General features: G+C 36.9%; 1 protein-coding gene across 1 annotated transcript; it reads right to left on the bottom strand.

The window, feature by feature from the left end:
* Positions 1–14,821: 14,821 nt before the first annotated feature.
* LOC122026541 (mitogen-activated protein kinase kinase kinase 17-like) lies at positions 14,822–16,170 on the bottom strand. The gene has a single exon (XM_042585280.1). The coding sequence runs from the start codon at positions 16,124–16,126 to the stop codon at positions 14,822–14,824; it is 1,305 nt and encodes a 434-aa protein (XP_042441214.1). The 5' UTR covers positions 16,127–16,170.
* Positions 16,171–16,441: the final 271 nt, after the last annotated feature.

The following is a 16,441-nucleotide window of genomic DNA, read 5'->3' on the forward strand; positions in this document are numbered from 1 at the left end:
AAAGTGTGGTGAGAGAATGAGAGAGAGCATGATAGTAGAGTTTGAGGAGAGAAAAAATATGCTGAGAGAGAAAGTGTGATGGAAAAAAATGAAGAGGGGGAAAGTGTGATTAGAGAGATTGAGGAGAGAGAAAGTATGATGAGAGAAAAAATTATGCTGAAAGAGAAAGTGTGATGGAAAAAATGATGAGAGAGAGTATGGAAGGAGAGATTAAGGAGAGAGAAAGTATGATGAGAGTGAAAGTGTATGCGATGAAAAAAAATGAGGAGAAAGTGTGTAATCGGAGAGAAAGTGTGATGGAAGAGAGAGAAAAATGAGGAGAGAGAAGGTGTGATGATAGAAAATGAGGAGAGAGAAAGTATATTGAGAGAGAAAGTATGATTAGAAAATAAAGAGAGAGAAAGTGAAATGAAAGAAAAATTGAATAAATATATTAAGGGTATTTTTATCTAAAACTTAAATTTCATTCTCATTTCTATCAAAACCCAATGTAAGAGATGAGTTTCATCGATACCCAAATTTTGAGATTTCATTCCAAACGGTAAATCTAAATGGCCAGAATCTAGCTAGCCAGAATATGAATATAAGGCGTTTCATTGTTGCATACAATCTTAATTAATGCATGTTAACAAAAAAAAATGAATGTAAAGGATTTTATTTAGATGGCCAGATTATGCTATCACTACAAAAAATATATAGTTTTACCGACGGGAATACCGACGGAAATTGGTTTCCGTCGGTATTATTCTTCAACGCCGACGGAATTAACTATTCCGTCGGTGATAATTTCATTTCCGACAGAATAAAAGATTCCGTCGGTAATTCCCGACAGAATCTTTTATTCCGTCGGGAATGGTGTTTTTTTTTTAAATAAAAAATAAAAATATACCGACGGAATAATATATTCCGTCGGTATATTCATTTTTACCGACAGAATACATATTCCGTCGGTAAATCCGCCTAAAACATAACTCTAGCTTCCTTTCTTTCCACGCGCGCGCTGATTCCTTTCTTCCTCCTCCCCGATTTCGCCGGTAAGCTCCTCTTCCTCATTTTTTTTTTCCTCTCCCTTTTTTTTGCTCTCCGCGCTGCCCTTTGTGGCGAACGGCGCTGGCCGTCTGTGCCGGCCGCCAGCGGCCTTTTGGCCACTACAAAAAAACCAATGTTTTAGGACCGGTCTTCTAAGAGCGTTTGATTAACCACTCTAAATATGTGTAGCAACAAGAGTGGTTAAATGAAACCGCTTGTAAAAGGTAAGAGTAATAGGAGCGGTTGGAAAACCGATCCAGCTGATTAATTTTAGCATCAGTTATTTCAAACCGTTTTAAATGTCATTAAATTTAAGAGCGGTTTTATAAACCGATTTAATTTTTTGTTTGACAGCGGTTTATTAGACTTTTTAAAGTGGTCAACAAAACCGTTTCTACAAAGTCACATATTTTTTTAACCTAAGGTCTTTTGCCTATTATTAATATTTAAATTTCCTTAATTTTTAATCCTACGCCCCACATACACACAACAAATCGTGAATCATTCTCCTTACTCCTTAAAAATCCAACATTCCGATCGAGATACTTAGAAAAAATAACAATCCAATTTCTGCGCCATTGTTGGCTTCTCTGTCACCGGAAATTGACTCACTTGTATAGGTAATATGCATGGAATCCATCTTCTAATTTTATTAAAAATTATTTTATAGATAATAATACAAACTGTCGAATCTCGATTGATTTGATGAAGTCCAAAATTAAATTACGTTAATATCCTTTTTATTTTCATACCTAAAATAATTTTAAAACTTATTAATAATTTTATCTTTTTATCTTTATCAAAATTTTTATAAAATAAATACACGCAACATGTGTATTTCATTAATCAAAATGTGAGATGCATTACATACTTTAATTAATGAAATAAATAAAATAAATAATCGATGCATATAATTGAAACGTACTAAATAAATCTGAGAAAGGGAACAAATAAATTTTTTTGATATATTACTAAAATAGATTTAAAACTACAATTTACAATTCCATTAATTAAATTATTTGCGAGCGCCAGGTTAGTTATTCTCTCTTCTTTTTTTTTTTTATGAAATAGGTTGGCTATTCTCTCAAAGTTGTGCGAGCTTTTATGCGGGCAACACGATTCGAAAGCGAGCAGAGCAAGCGACAGTGTCGACCGGCGATTCCTCATCGTAAGCCTTCCTACTTCTCCTCTGTGTTCTTTTTCTTCCAAAGCAAGCGACAGTGTTGACCGACGATTCCTCCTCGTAAGTCTTCCTCCTCTACTTCTCGTCTTTGTTCTTTTTCTTCCACTGAATTAGGCCGCCTTGCGCCGAGAACGCAAGTTAATCCCTAATTGATAGTTTCCAAGTTTCCAAAATTGAACGTATAAAATCAGTTAATGTTTTCGAGGCTGAGAAAACTATTTTATAGAACATATATAGTAGGATGTCCATGTTCTATTTAAAACTTATTGTAGACCTCAAACATATTTATTAAAAGAGAAATAGATTTTTGTGGACAATGTTGGGGAAAATTTCGTTAGTTTAGAAACAATATATAATATGATATTAATTGATTTGAGTAGAATTATATTGCATTCAATAAAGTTTAAATATTATTGTACTCAATTAATTTAGTGTCGATATTTAAAATTCTTTGTATGATTTTACTTTGTTATATCATTTAATGTTTGCTGCATTCATTATTATATATATGTATTTGAATTAGTAAAAATAATTTAATAGGTATGAATGGAGAAGGCTTGGATGGACTATCCCCACGGTAGTCTTGAATATCGAGTAGGAGTCCTGCACTTTTTACGTTACGCATTTGATGACACAAATGAAGAAGCCACAAAACCGTGTCCTTGTCGCAAATGCATAAACTCATTGAATCATGATCGTCAGACAATACATGAACATTTGTTGATAAATGGTATTTTACAAGATTATCGTATTTGGAGTTTTCATGGAGAAAAATTTATTATACAATCTCATGATAGTGTAAGCAACGATCTTCCAGCTTCTTATAAGGAGGTTTCTAGTATGGCTATGCATGAACCTATGATACAAGACATGATACGTGAAGCACTTGGGATTCCTGAAGAACCAATTGTGAATAATGAGAACTACGCTGGTGCATCAACAAGTCATATGGGATATGACTCTAATGTAGAAGATTTTTATCGATTGTTAGATGATTCTAAACAACCATTATATGTCAGATGCACTGAGTTTTCAAAATTGATGTTCCTTGTTGAATTATTTAAGTTGAAAGTAAGTGGGAAATGGAGTGATAAATCATTCACGTCATTATTGGAGTTTCTTCGCCGAGCACTTCCATCTGAAGCACAAGTACCTAATACTTTTTATGAGGCTAAAAAATTAATTTCTAAACTAGGACTTCAGTATGAAAAAATACATGCTTGTCCAAATGATTGCATGATTTATTGGGAGGAAAATAAGAATGAACAAGCTTGTAAAGTGTGTAACCTCTCAAGATGGAAGGACTTGCAGAAACAAACCAAGAAGTCAAATAAAGGTGGAAAAAAACGTCTTTTGGTGAAGACTCCAGCCAAGATATTTTGGTATTTTCCTTTAAAACCAAGATTACAACGATTATTCATGTCATCTAAGACAGCTGAAAACATGCAATGGCATTCTAAGAAACGGGTTTCGGATGGAATTATGAGGCATCCGGCCGATTCACAAGCATGGAAGGCATTTGATGAACGACATCATGACTTTGCATCTGATCCTCGAAATGTACGATTGGGACTTGCTGCTGATGGTTTTAATCCGTTTAAAAATCAAAGTGTGTCACACAGTACTTGGCCCATTGTCTTGATGCCTTACAATTTACCACCTTGGGAATCCATGAAACCCCATTCAATTATTTTATCCACCTTAATTCCAGGCCCAAAAGCACCTGGAAATGATATTGATGTGTACTTGCAACCTTTAGTGGCTGAGCTGAAAGATTTATGGGAAAATGGGATATCAACATATGATGTTTGCAATAAAGAAATGTTTCAAATGCGTGTTGCATTACTTTGGACAGTCAGTGACTTTCCTGGTTTAGGATATTTGTCTGGATGGAACACATACGCGAAGAATGCATGTCCAACATGTGCTGATAAGACAGATGCTGTGTACTTAAAGAATGGAAAGAAGTGGTCATTCAGAGGACATCGTCGCTTCTTATCTTCAGATGCAAAAATTCGAACAATGGCAAGTTATGGCAAGTCAGAGCTACATGAGTTAGATCTGTCTCCGTTGTCTGGATCTGATGTTCTTAAAATGACTCTAAACAAAAATGTCCTGTATGGTAAGAGTAATGCATCGAAGCCAACTGTACGAATAAAAACGGGGTCAATTGAACAAATGTGGCGAAAAAGAAGTATATTTTTTACTCTTCCTTATTGGGAGTTTAATTTGATCAGACATACAACTAATTGTTTTAGACATACATCAGATACTTCTCAGGGAGAACATTACAACTAATTTTGATTCTTGGAGGTAATTTCTTGCTTGAAGTAATATATTTGAATCTAGTTTCTAGAATTTTGGATGACTGTCCCAGACTATCATATTGTTTTAGGCGTGATTAATTTTTATTTTCATAGTTTAAAGATGTTTATATCTCGTTATGTTTTTGACTACCTTTTGTTAGCTTTTATTTATTGTTGCCATTTTGTAGATAAAATTGTCTGATCTTAATTTTCTGACCTTTTTTTTGGAATTGTCAAAATTTAAAGATATAAAATCTGGATAAGAGTTTGAATGTGCAACATAAATATGAGTATGTAATCATCTTTTGAAAAATGTCACACACTTATTGTCTATTTCTGGTAGGAATTGCTTCACTTTGAAAATGGTGAACAAAAGAATTCAAAAGTTGCTTCAAAATACCAGAGGGCGATCTAGAAGAGAAGAATCAAATAATAGAGGATTAAATGGTGAAAATGAACCACAAGATGTACCACTGCCGCACTCTCCATCGGAAACACAAAATGCTAAATTGGACTTACAACACAATGTTGAGCATAATGAGGAAGGTTAGAATTTTTTTGGGGATATGAATAGCTAATTGAATTTACAATGAAGTAACATTATGTTTTTTAATGAATTAACATTATGTTTTAAATACTTTTTTAGGTTCATCTCAAAGGAGCCAAAATACACGGGGTAGCACAGTGATGAGGGATGTTCATTCATTAGGTCCCAATGACTTACTAGTTGTAAGATTTAATGAAAGGGGTCAACCTTATGGAGAAATGCAACCCACGCTTTCAAATTTTGTGGGAACGATTGCTCGAAATGGAAACTTGTTACCCCTTAGTTTTCTAGACCGGAGGAAAATACCTAAAAATCGTTTGGATCTTGCATGGGGATATGTAACTGTAAGTTGAGAATCTTTTAGTTCCAAATTTCAATTAGAAATTAATATAATTTGTTTAATATTCGTAGGAACATTTTTGTATCCCTACTCGCCACAAAAAAATTGTGATGCAAATGATGGGAGTTGCATGGAGGCGATGGACGACCGAAGTCAAGGCAACGTCTTATGACCCAAATATTCCTTTAGATGAGCTCTTGCAAATTCGTCCTGTCCCTCATAAGCTGACACTCGAGGTTTGGGAAACTTTATGTGACTATTGGAAGAAGAATGAGGTAGTAATAATAAATTTATTATTTTGTACATATAGATGGGTGTATATGATGCATTTTTGTTAACCTATTGTAGAGAATGTCAAAAATTAATAGAGAAAATGCTCATAAAAAACGAAGAATTCATGCACAAGGACGCATAAATATTCCAACATTGGAAGATAAATTTGTAAGCATTATATATAATGATTGTTTTTATAAGTTCTATATAATTTTTAATTCACAAATTCTATATTTTTAGGGCCGAGATTTAAAGTATTGATTAAAGTGAATAGAATATAGTTGGTGTTAGTTAAGTTTGATGGCGCAATTTGTTGATTAGTTTTAGGAAAATGGTGTAAAACCTACTCGTATTGAAATATTAAAATTAAGTTGTCATAGTAAAAAGAAAGGAAGGTCTCCTATTGCTGATGAAGCTATACAACATGAGGTAAGAATTCTGTTTCAATTTTTTAAAATGACTTGTCAATATTTTTGTAATGTTATTCACAATTTTTGTGTCAGGCTTTATTGAATGAGGCTGTGAAACGCCATCTCCAAGACATGCCAAAGGGAACAGATCCAAGACAAGTGCATGAGCAAGCATTTCGGTAATGAGCACATTTAATTTTTGCTAAAGTTATAACTTCTATGATACTAATTATTTTTTATGCAGTGAGGTGTTCGGGCCTGAGCATTCTGGCCGAGTTCGATGTTTAGGAGCTGGTGCACTGCCTAGCCAAGTTTTTCCTGACCAATATAAGCATAGCCATTGCCAAGGATATGACACTGCTTCGGATGCCATAGAAAAGTTCAAGGAAATGAAAGAAAAAAATAAAGGAAATGGAAGCTAGGGAGGCAGAGCGAGAAGCACGACTACAAGCATATATGGAAGCACGTGAAGCACAAAGGAAAACCGAGATGGAACAATCGATGAGGCGGATGCGGGAACAACAATTCCAAAATTTTATCCGTATTATGCAAAGTATGATGGTTGGAACTGCTGGGGAATCTCAAGGGCCCGAAACATTACCGGGACAGGTATTAGCATGTTTGATGTTAACAAATGAGTTATTAAAAATTACTTGTATAAATGCATGATGTAAAATCCGCTTTCTTTTATAGATGGCAAGTGTGATGGCAGAAATCATGCAACAATATATGAGTATTCCATCAAACGCTCAAGAAAATATCCGTAGACCTCCTCCATGAGAGAAATCAAATGGTAGCAGCTAGAATTTGAGAAAAAGATATTTTGATTTATATTAAGATTGGAAATAAATAATATGTTTTTAGATGAATAATATGCTATTTTGATTGACAATGATTGTTCGTAAGGATTATGTACTGATTTTTTATGATGGAATGCCATTGTTTTTTTCATCTATTTATTATGTTGAGTTATGGAATGATTTATAAAGAAACATAAATGTTTTTTTAAAAAAAAAAAATCTGCCATCTACAAAAGACCGTTCCAAAAAATTAAAAAAATTGATGTTAAACCATTCCAAAATTACAAAAAATCGCTTCGAAATATGACTTTCAAGAGCAGTTACGAAATCGTTCCACATGAACACATATAGAAGCAGTGAATAGAAACCCACATTTAGGAGCGGTTATTATGTGCTCCTGATATGTGCAAACAAAAGCGGTTTCATAAACCACTCCTAGTTTTCACCTTCTACAGCGGTTTAAAAACCATGGCAATATCCATGTTTCACAATCGGTTGGTCAACCGATTCAACATCCTCACTTGCAAAATCGGTTAACAACCGTACCTAAATATAGATTTCAGATCGGTTTCAGAAATCGCTCTAATTGAGGATATATTAGAGTGGTTTTTAACCGATGGGAAAACTAACATTTTAGAGCGGTAAGGACAACATTTACCACCGCTTTTATCTTCCGCTCTAACTGGGCCTAGCAACGGTGGCAACAAGTGTGCTTGCCAAACCGTTGCAATATTTATAGCAGCGGTGGAAAACCGCTCCTATAAGTCAAATAAACCGGTCCTATAGCTTCTTTTTTTTGTGCCGGCCATGCCGGTGGCCGCTGTTGGCACTGTTGCCACTGTGCCGCTGTGCCGGCTGGCATCAGGCCGCTGTATGTGCCGGCCGCCAGCGGCCCACTGGCCGCTGTGCCGGTTGCTTGTGAGCCGGATGTTCCAGACGTTGTCTTGGTGATCGTTGCTAAGTTGGACACTGCTGTGTTTGTCGATAGTAATAATTTATGCTTTGTATTTGTTAATTTTTAGTTAAATTTTGTACTAAGGTGTTTTTATTTTGTAAACAAATAGTATTTGCTGCTCTTCACCGGTTGACCTACACATCTTCAGGTATATTTTAGTAAATTGTACTTGATATTATTTAGCATGATTTAATTTTGATATATTCGTATATTATTCTGTAACATAATATAGTTATTTCATTTGTAATGTGTTTGTACGTTAATATTTGTTAATTTTCAATTTATTGGTTTAAGGTCAAAATGTCTATGAACAAAGCTTGGATGCACAATCGTTTGGAAAATGGGTTTATTAGAGATGATTTTTTTGCTGAAGTTGAAAAATTTGTGAACTTTGCTAAAAGTCATCCAGAATGTATGAATGGTGATGAGTTACGGTGTCCGTGTAATCTTAAGAAATGTAGGAATAGAGCTTTTCGTGATGAGGATACCGTGAAGGTTCACATATGCAGAAATGGTTTTGTACCAAATTACTATAATTGGTATTGTCACGGGGAGCCTTATGTGTATGAATCAATTGGACCTTCTGGTGGGACGTCATCTGCCACAACTTATACTGCTCCTGATATCTCAACTAATGATATTGCAATGCAGTCAATGGTTCACGATGCGATGAATGCTGCAGTTGATTATTCCAATATAGATGATGAAACACCAACACCTGAATATCAGCAACTATATAAAATGTTGAAAGCTAGTGAAAGAGAAGTGTGGGAAGGAATTCCCTCTGGTCATTCTCAGTTATCAGCTACTGCTAGGTTATTGAATATGAAAGCAGAACATCATTTTTCAGAAAGATGCTATGATGACATATGTCAATTGATGTTAGAATTGCTTCCTGCTGATAACATAATGACTGATAGTTTTTATAATACAAAGAAATTGGTCAGAGGTTTAGGCTTGCCTGTAGAGAAAATTGATTGTTATATAAACAACTGCATGATATTTTGGAATGAAGACAATGATCTACGTGAATGCAAAATCTGTACACACCCTCGTTATAAGCATGGTAATCGTATACTAGGGCAGAAGAAGAAAAAATTGGTTTGGAAAGTCATGTATTATTTTCCGTTAACTGCTAGACTTCAACGTTTGTATGCATCTACTGCTACAGCTTGCCACATGATATGGCATCATGAACATGAGCACGATGGAGCGCTGATGTGTCATCCTTGTGATTCCCCTGCATGGAAACATCTTGATGCTTTATTTCCTTCATTTGCAATTGAACCACGTAATGTGAGATTGGGACTTTCCGCCGATGGATTTCAGCCATTTGGTCAGTCAAGGCAACAATATTCATCTTGGCCAGTTATATTAACACCGTATAATTTACCGCCATGGATGTGTATGAAGGATGAATTTATGTTCCTTACAGTACTTATTCCTGGTCCAACAAATCTAAAAGAGAAGATAGATATTTTCTTGCAACCTCTGATTGCCGAGTTGAATGAATTATGGAATGTAGGGTCAGTGACTTACGATGTTGCAAGTAAAACTAATTTTAGATTGCATGCTACATTATTATGGACAATCAGTGATTTTCCAGCATTCTCAATGTTGTCGGGATGGAGCACGGCTGGTAAATTAGCTTGTCCACACTATATGACAGATTCTGATGCATTTTCATTACCTTATAGTGGGAAAGTATCTTGGTTTGATAATCATCGTAAATTTTTACCAATTGATCACTCTTTTAGGCGAAATAAGAAATTCTTTTTAAAAAATGTTGTTGTGAGAAAATCTCCTCCAGCTCATCTTTCAGGTGAAGAAATCATTGAGCAAATAGACAGTTATGGATTTCTACCAGTATCTCAACCTGGTTCCGATGAGTTAAATAAATACATTGTTAGGATGTGCAAGTGTGGTTGGAAGAAAAGAAGTATTTTTTGGGAGCTACCATATTGGAAGCATTTACTTATTAGACATAATTTGGATGTCATGCATATTGAGAAAAATTTCTTCGATAATATTTTCAATACTGTGATGAATGTGCCTGGAAGAACTAAAGACACTGCAAAATCACGTGAAGAATTAAAGGAACTAGTTAATAGACCAGAGTTGCATCAGGATGAAACAACCAACAGATTTCCAAAAGCTTGTTATACATTAGACAAAGATGGTAAGCAAGCTTTATGCAATTGGTTGAAAGAAATCAAATTTCCAGATGGGTATGCCTCAAATATGGCTAGATGCGTGGATGTGAATAGATTAAAGATGTTTGGAATGAAAAGTCATGACTGTCATGTATTCATGCAAAGACTTATTCCAGTAGCCTTCCATGACTTACTTCCTCAACATGTTTGGCAAGCACTCACTGAATTGAGTCTATTTTTTAGAGATTTGACAGCGAGATGTATTATGATGGATGATATGCTTCGGCTAGAAACAGACATTCCTCTTATATTATGTAAGCTGGAGCGCATATTTCCACCTAGTTTTTTTTATTCAATGGAACATCTACCAGTGCATTTACCAACGAGGCACAAATAGGAGGGCATGTGCAGTACAGATGGATGTATCCATTTGAACGGTTTTTGAGGAAATTAAAAAATAATGTTTGTAACAAAGCAAGAGTTGAGGGTTCAATCTGTAATGCTTATCTGGTTGAAGAAGCATCTTCTTTCTGTTCATATTATTTTGCTGATGGTGTGCAAACAAGACACCGCAACTGTCCTAGAAATTTTGATGATGTTCAGCCGATAGACCCATCGATGCTTTATATTTTCAAATTTTCTGGTAAATCAATGAGTGCATCACGTTCTAGATGGTTAACCGAAGATGAATACAATGCTGCAAGAACATACATACTATTAAACTGTGAAGAGGTCAAGCCATACATAAAGTAAGTTAACTACTCTAAATAAATAATTATTCACTCTTAAATATCTTTCTTGATATCTCAATATTTATATAATTACATTCTTTCTCATCTTATACGAACAACAACTATATATACAAAATCCATCAATTGCTGCAAGTGAGGTAGCTGAAAAGTTAGAGACTGAATTTGCACTATGGTTTCAAATATATGTAAGTTACAAAATTTATAAAAAAATTTCCTTCAATCCTATTAATAGGTGTCCTAATTTATATGTGGACTATATTTTATAGGTGAAAGACCGTAGAATATCAAATGTGCAAGATGATAGGATAATGAATATTGCATCAGGCCCGCTTCGTAAAATTAAGGTGTACTCTGGTTACTATGTTAATGGCCTTAAATTTCACGTGACACAAAGAAATTCACAGAGATTAACTTATAATTCTGGTGTTTGCGTCAAAGGATCTATGGACAACAACAATACTGAGTTTGATTACTATGGTAGACTTGAGGAGATCATAGAGATTGAATATCCTGCATTACCAATAAAGAGGTGTGTGTTGTTCAAGTGTTCATGGTATGATCCGACACCAAGAATAGGTACTAGAATTCATCCAAATTATAATTTAGTTGAGGTTAATGCAAACAAAAGATTCAACAAATTTGAGCCTTTCATTTTTGGGATACAAGCGGGTCAGGTTTTCTATCTTGAATACCCTACGAAGAGAAGAAGATCTAGTGAATGGTTGTCTATTTGTCGAATCAAGTCTCGCTCAACCATAGAGATGCCGAACACAGTCACTCCTCAAAATCATGATGCATTTCAGAATGATGAAGTGGAGAGACATTTAGTTGATTTACAACTCCAATCTACTTCTCAATTACTTGTAAATGTTAATGTCACTTACGAAGAGATTGATGATGGAGAGATCTCGAACAGTGAGTATGAAGTTGAACTAAGCTCATCTAGCGAAGAGGACATAGCAACTGTACAGAGTTGATTAGTCAGATGGTAACGATGATTAAGTATTATAATTAGTAATCATCAAGTAAGTTATACTTTCGTATTAAATTGTAATTTTATTATCATGTTTTCATCACCTTATTATTATGTGTTCTAATGTTGTTTTACAGATATCATTATGGCAGAGCAGCAACCTGTAGCACCACGTGGCTACAAGGTCCTTAAAGTCGTCGGGGACTCGTACATATTTTTCATTATATTAATTCAAGTTAATATATAATTGATTTCTCTTAACTTAATATTATTTTGTGCAGGTTCACTCCAGATGGTCATCGAGTTGCCACATATATCACGGGAAAATTCAAAGAACGAGTTAGTGCGTCTGGTACTACATGGAGGCATGTAGACCAAGAGATGAAGATATTTTACTATAATGAATTTGTGGTAAGTAAATTTAATATATTTGGTATTATATTTAATATAGTTATCACTTAACTTAAATGCTTAACTTATAATTGCAGAAAATGTATACATGGGAGAACGGGCATGAAGAAGAATTTAAATCTATATGGAATACATACTGTGTCAAACAATACAAAGACCATATGTATTACATGAGAAAGAAGGGCGTTAGACCTGCGTATGTTTCCGAGGCGATATGGAGTGCATGGACGGCCACCTGGGCTGCAGAAAGATGGCAGACAAATGCTGAAAAGGCAAAAGCAAATAGAAATACAGAACCAAGTGGCCCGAGCACCGGAACAACTCGGCATATGTCAGGATCCAGATCTATTGTAGAGCATACCATGGATCTGGTGAGTAAAATTTAAAGTTATACATTGTAACAAATTATGTTTTTATTAGCAAACTTGTATAATTTTATCCAAAAAAATTTTGTATGTAGGAACGCGAGCTTGCCCGACAGCCCACATGTATGGAGGTCTTTCTCAAGACCCATAAGAAGAAGGATGGTTCATTTGTTGATTCTCGATCTCAGACTCTCCATGTAAGATTATTAACTTTATTGCATTTGTTCATTTGTATATTAATTAGTAGTCAGCAATACTGATTAAATTGGATATTATTTATTTGTTTACAGCAACAAATGACAGAAAGGGTGGCTCAGGCATCTCAGCCATCAGTAGAGGGGGGAGATTCACAGTCTCTATCCACCGACGCTCTAAATGAGATTTATTATGATATTGTTGGTGGAAGGACAAAAAACTCTACCCTCTACGCCCTGGGCTCTCAAGCAAAAGTTACATTTAATTGTCTGAGAAATCCGGCCGGCCGTGCTAGTTCCTCTTCATCTAGTGAGATGCAGTCTTTAAGACGTGAAAATCAAGAACTGCGCACTCAATTGAAATCAATGGATGAGAGGATGGCCGATATGGAACAGTGGCGAGCTGATGAGGAGAAGAGGAGATCTGATGAGGAGAAGAGAAGAGCCGAACGTGACAAGAGTAATGATGATCTCATGGCCCAGATGCGCCAGATCGTGGCTAATTTCACCCAGGGGTCACATGGTTCTGAGTCACAGGAGACTCAAGATCCATCAGCCGGTGATGATTAGCATTTTCTGAGGTATGTTCAATTATACTTTATTAGTTTTTTATTTATCATATATAGAATGTGGTAATATATTTATTCCATTTTAATATTTGGTATAATATGTTCATTTAATTTCTAAATATTTCAGGAGTCACGTTCGGTTCTATTTACATACTGGCTCTTCATATGATCATATGCTCCTTTTTGTGTCCAGGTATCATTTTATTATAAATAAAATTTGATATACATATATGCAAAAATGTTTATTTATATATCAACATGATCATTTGATATTTGTCTTTTGACAGAATTTCTAGCATTATCTTTCATTCTTGTATTATTTTACGTACTCTGCACTATGGTATGTATTCTGTAACTTTGCACTATGCTATGTATCATTTTGACAGGATTTATATATGCACTATGATATTTTGTTCAGTTTAGTTTGTTTTAGATGATTATAGTTGTTTCTAATAATATGATATTGTGATTGTTTAAGTGTCGATTGTTTAAAAGTGATTGTTATATATATATATATATATGTATGATGTAAGTTAGTAAGCGTGGAATATATGTTTGTATATAGTTGTATCAATGAAGTGTTAGAATGTTATGATTGTTTAACTGTGGATTGTGTAAATGTGATGTTTTAATTTATGTGTGGATTATATATATTTGTGTGGATTATATATATTTGTGTGGATTGATTGTAATGAATTATATTTGTGATGGTTTGTATATTTGGAAATTGTATATATGGAAATTGTCAAAACAGATCGTTCCTGGAATTTTTTTTTTTTAGTTTACCGACGGAAATATAAATCCGTCGGTAAATATCGAAAAAATCCACCGACGGAAATGCAGTTTTCCGTCGATAGATTGATATGTTACCGACGATAATTACCGACGGAACTATTCTTCCGTCGGTAATTCATTCCTCCCCAAAAGACACTGTTCCGACAATGTTTCCGACGGAATTATGGTCCGTCGGTATATTATTACTGACGGAAATAAGATCTTCCGTCGATAATGACCTTTCCGACAAATCGGTTTCCGACAACTACAAATCCGTCGGTATTCCGTCGGTAGCCTATTATACCGACGGAATACCGACGGATAATTCAGTCGGTAAAACTGTTTTTTTTTTTGTAGTGTATTTAGCAATGTCCTATTTCAAAATCTTGATTCCATTCCCTTCAACCAATACAAGGTTTGAGAATGAATACATTCTCTTATTCCCAAACCCCTAAATCAAATGTCACTATTTAAACAAAATAATAGTATAAACTTCTAGGCATTCTAAAAATTGATAATACTTTATATAAAAAACATTTAATTGCAACTATTTTCGCAACTATTTTCTAAAATAATTTACCAAGTATTAAAAAAATTATAGATTGCTCAATTATTAGGCTCTGTACCCAAATAATTTGGTGAGCCTCCAATTCGTCAAAAAAAAAAAAAAAATCTAACTGTGTTTTTTTTCCAACGTGATTGTAGTTGTAAATTTCTGTGGAGTACCTGCACCTGGTAAATTCTATAATAGATCGAGACTTTGGAGCAACTCGTGCCAAATTGGGATTTAAAAACATTCCACTACATTGTTTAGATCTAATCCGTTGGCTGCGATTGAATTAATTGGGGCGCAACACCAATTTAAAAACTCAATTTTGATTCTTTCCATGTCACTAATTGAAACATTTATTTTACATTTAACATTTGAAATTGAATCGATGCAGTCGAAATTAGAATGTACAGATTCGGCACCAATGTGATTGACGTCCAACGAGTACTCTTCACTCGCGATCGTCGCCGGAGTTGTTGTCGTCGCGACGTTCTCTGTGATCGGGTCAGTGGTCGGAAAGGTCAATTCTCGGTCGTGGCTTCTCACCGTTACCCAGGTCTCATCCCATGCCCAATTATGACCGTTACCGCCGATTAAGCTCTTCATTCTCACAAGTGGATCCTCCTCCGGCGACTGCTCGGTCAGCTCGTCGTCGTTGGAGAGCAACTCCCAGAACGCCTGATCCAGAGCGCTGGTAGGAGAAACACCGTTGAGATTTGCATCGGAATTCGAGGGCGGATGATCCATCTCGGAACAGGAAGCAACGAACGGATGCCGGAGGAGCTGCGCCGCCGTCCGCCGCTCGCGCGGGTCCCTTGTCAGACACTTGCTCAGGAAGTCCTTGCAATCTCCCGACACCCCGCTGGGGAACTCTGGCACGTCGTCGGAGAACGCGATTCGGTGAAGGGCGCTTACGGGGTTCTCAGCCTGCGGCCACGGCGGCCGCCCCGTGGCCATCTCAATGACGGTGCATCCGAGGGCCCAGACATCGGCGGGAGCCCCTTGCTCCTCCCCGCGCGCCACCTCTGGAGCCATGAACATGGGCGTGCCGCCCGAGAAGCGACGATCCGTCTCGCTGCTCCGCCGCGCGCATCCGAAGTCGGCGAGCTTGGCGCGGCCGCCGGCGCAGAGCAGCACGTTCTGGCTCTTGACGTCGCAGTGGGCGACGCCGGCTGCGTGGAGGTAGGCGAGTCCGCCGAGGACGTCGCGGGCGTAGGACCGGATGAAGGGCTCGGCGAGCCGGCCGCCCTGCTTCTTGATGGCCTCGGCGAGCGAGCCTCCAGGGGCGTACTCCACGAAGAGGTTAAAGCAGGGGCGGAGCCCGGGCGAGGGCAGCGCGACGTCGAAGCCCAAGTAGGAGATGACAAAAGGCGAGTCGAGCGCGGACAGAATGCTCTGCTCGCGCTGCAGGGGACCGGAGAAGGCGAGGTCAGAGGACTTGACGGCGAACAACTGGCCGGAGGGCACGGAGGTGGCGAGGGAGACGGTGGCGGAGGCTCCTCGGCCGACGATGGGGCCACGGCGGTAGTCATGGATCTCCATCGTTCGAACTTTGAACCGGAGGCGCAGGTGTTTTACTGGGCGTCCGCAGGTATTTATATATCGAGGAAGCCGAGTCTAGTTTTGGATCTTTAGAAATCCTGGGGAAAAGTCCACGGCGGCTTCGTCCTCGTTCTTTGCATCACGGGAACCGAGTCAATTATGAAGGCACGAACTTAAAAGGTAGACAATTATTATAGTTCGAAGGTTTATATTATATTGGTCTGGGACAAGTTTCGGGAACGATTCATTCCATTTAGATTAAACAAGGGTTGCGAAGTTAGTTACGTAATTTGGTGGATGAGACTGACTGAAAGG

Source organism: Zingiber officinale, chromosome 10A (assembly GCF_018446385.1).
Source record: "Zingiber officinale cultivar Zhangliang chromosome 10A, Zo_v1.1, whole genome shotgun sequence".
NCBI lineage: Eukaryota > Viridiplantae > Streptophyta > Magnoliopsida > Zingiberales > Zingiberaceae > Zingiber > Zingiber officinale.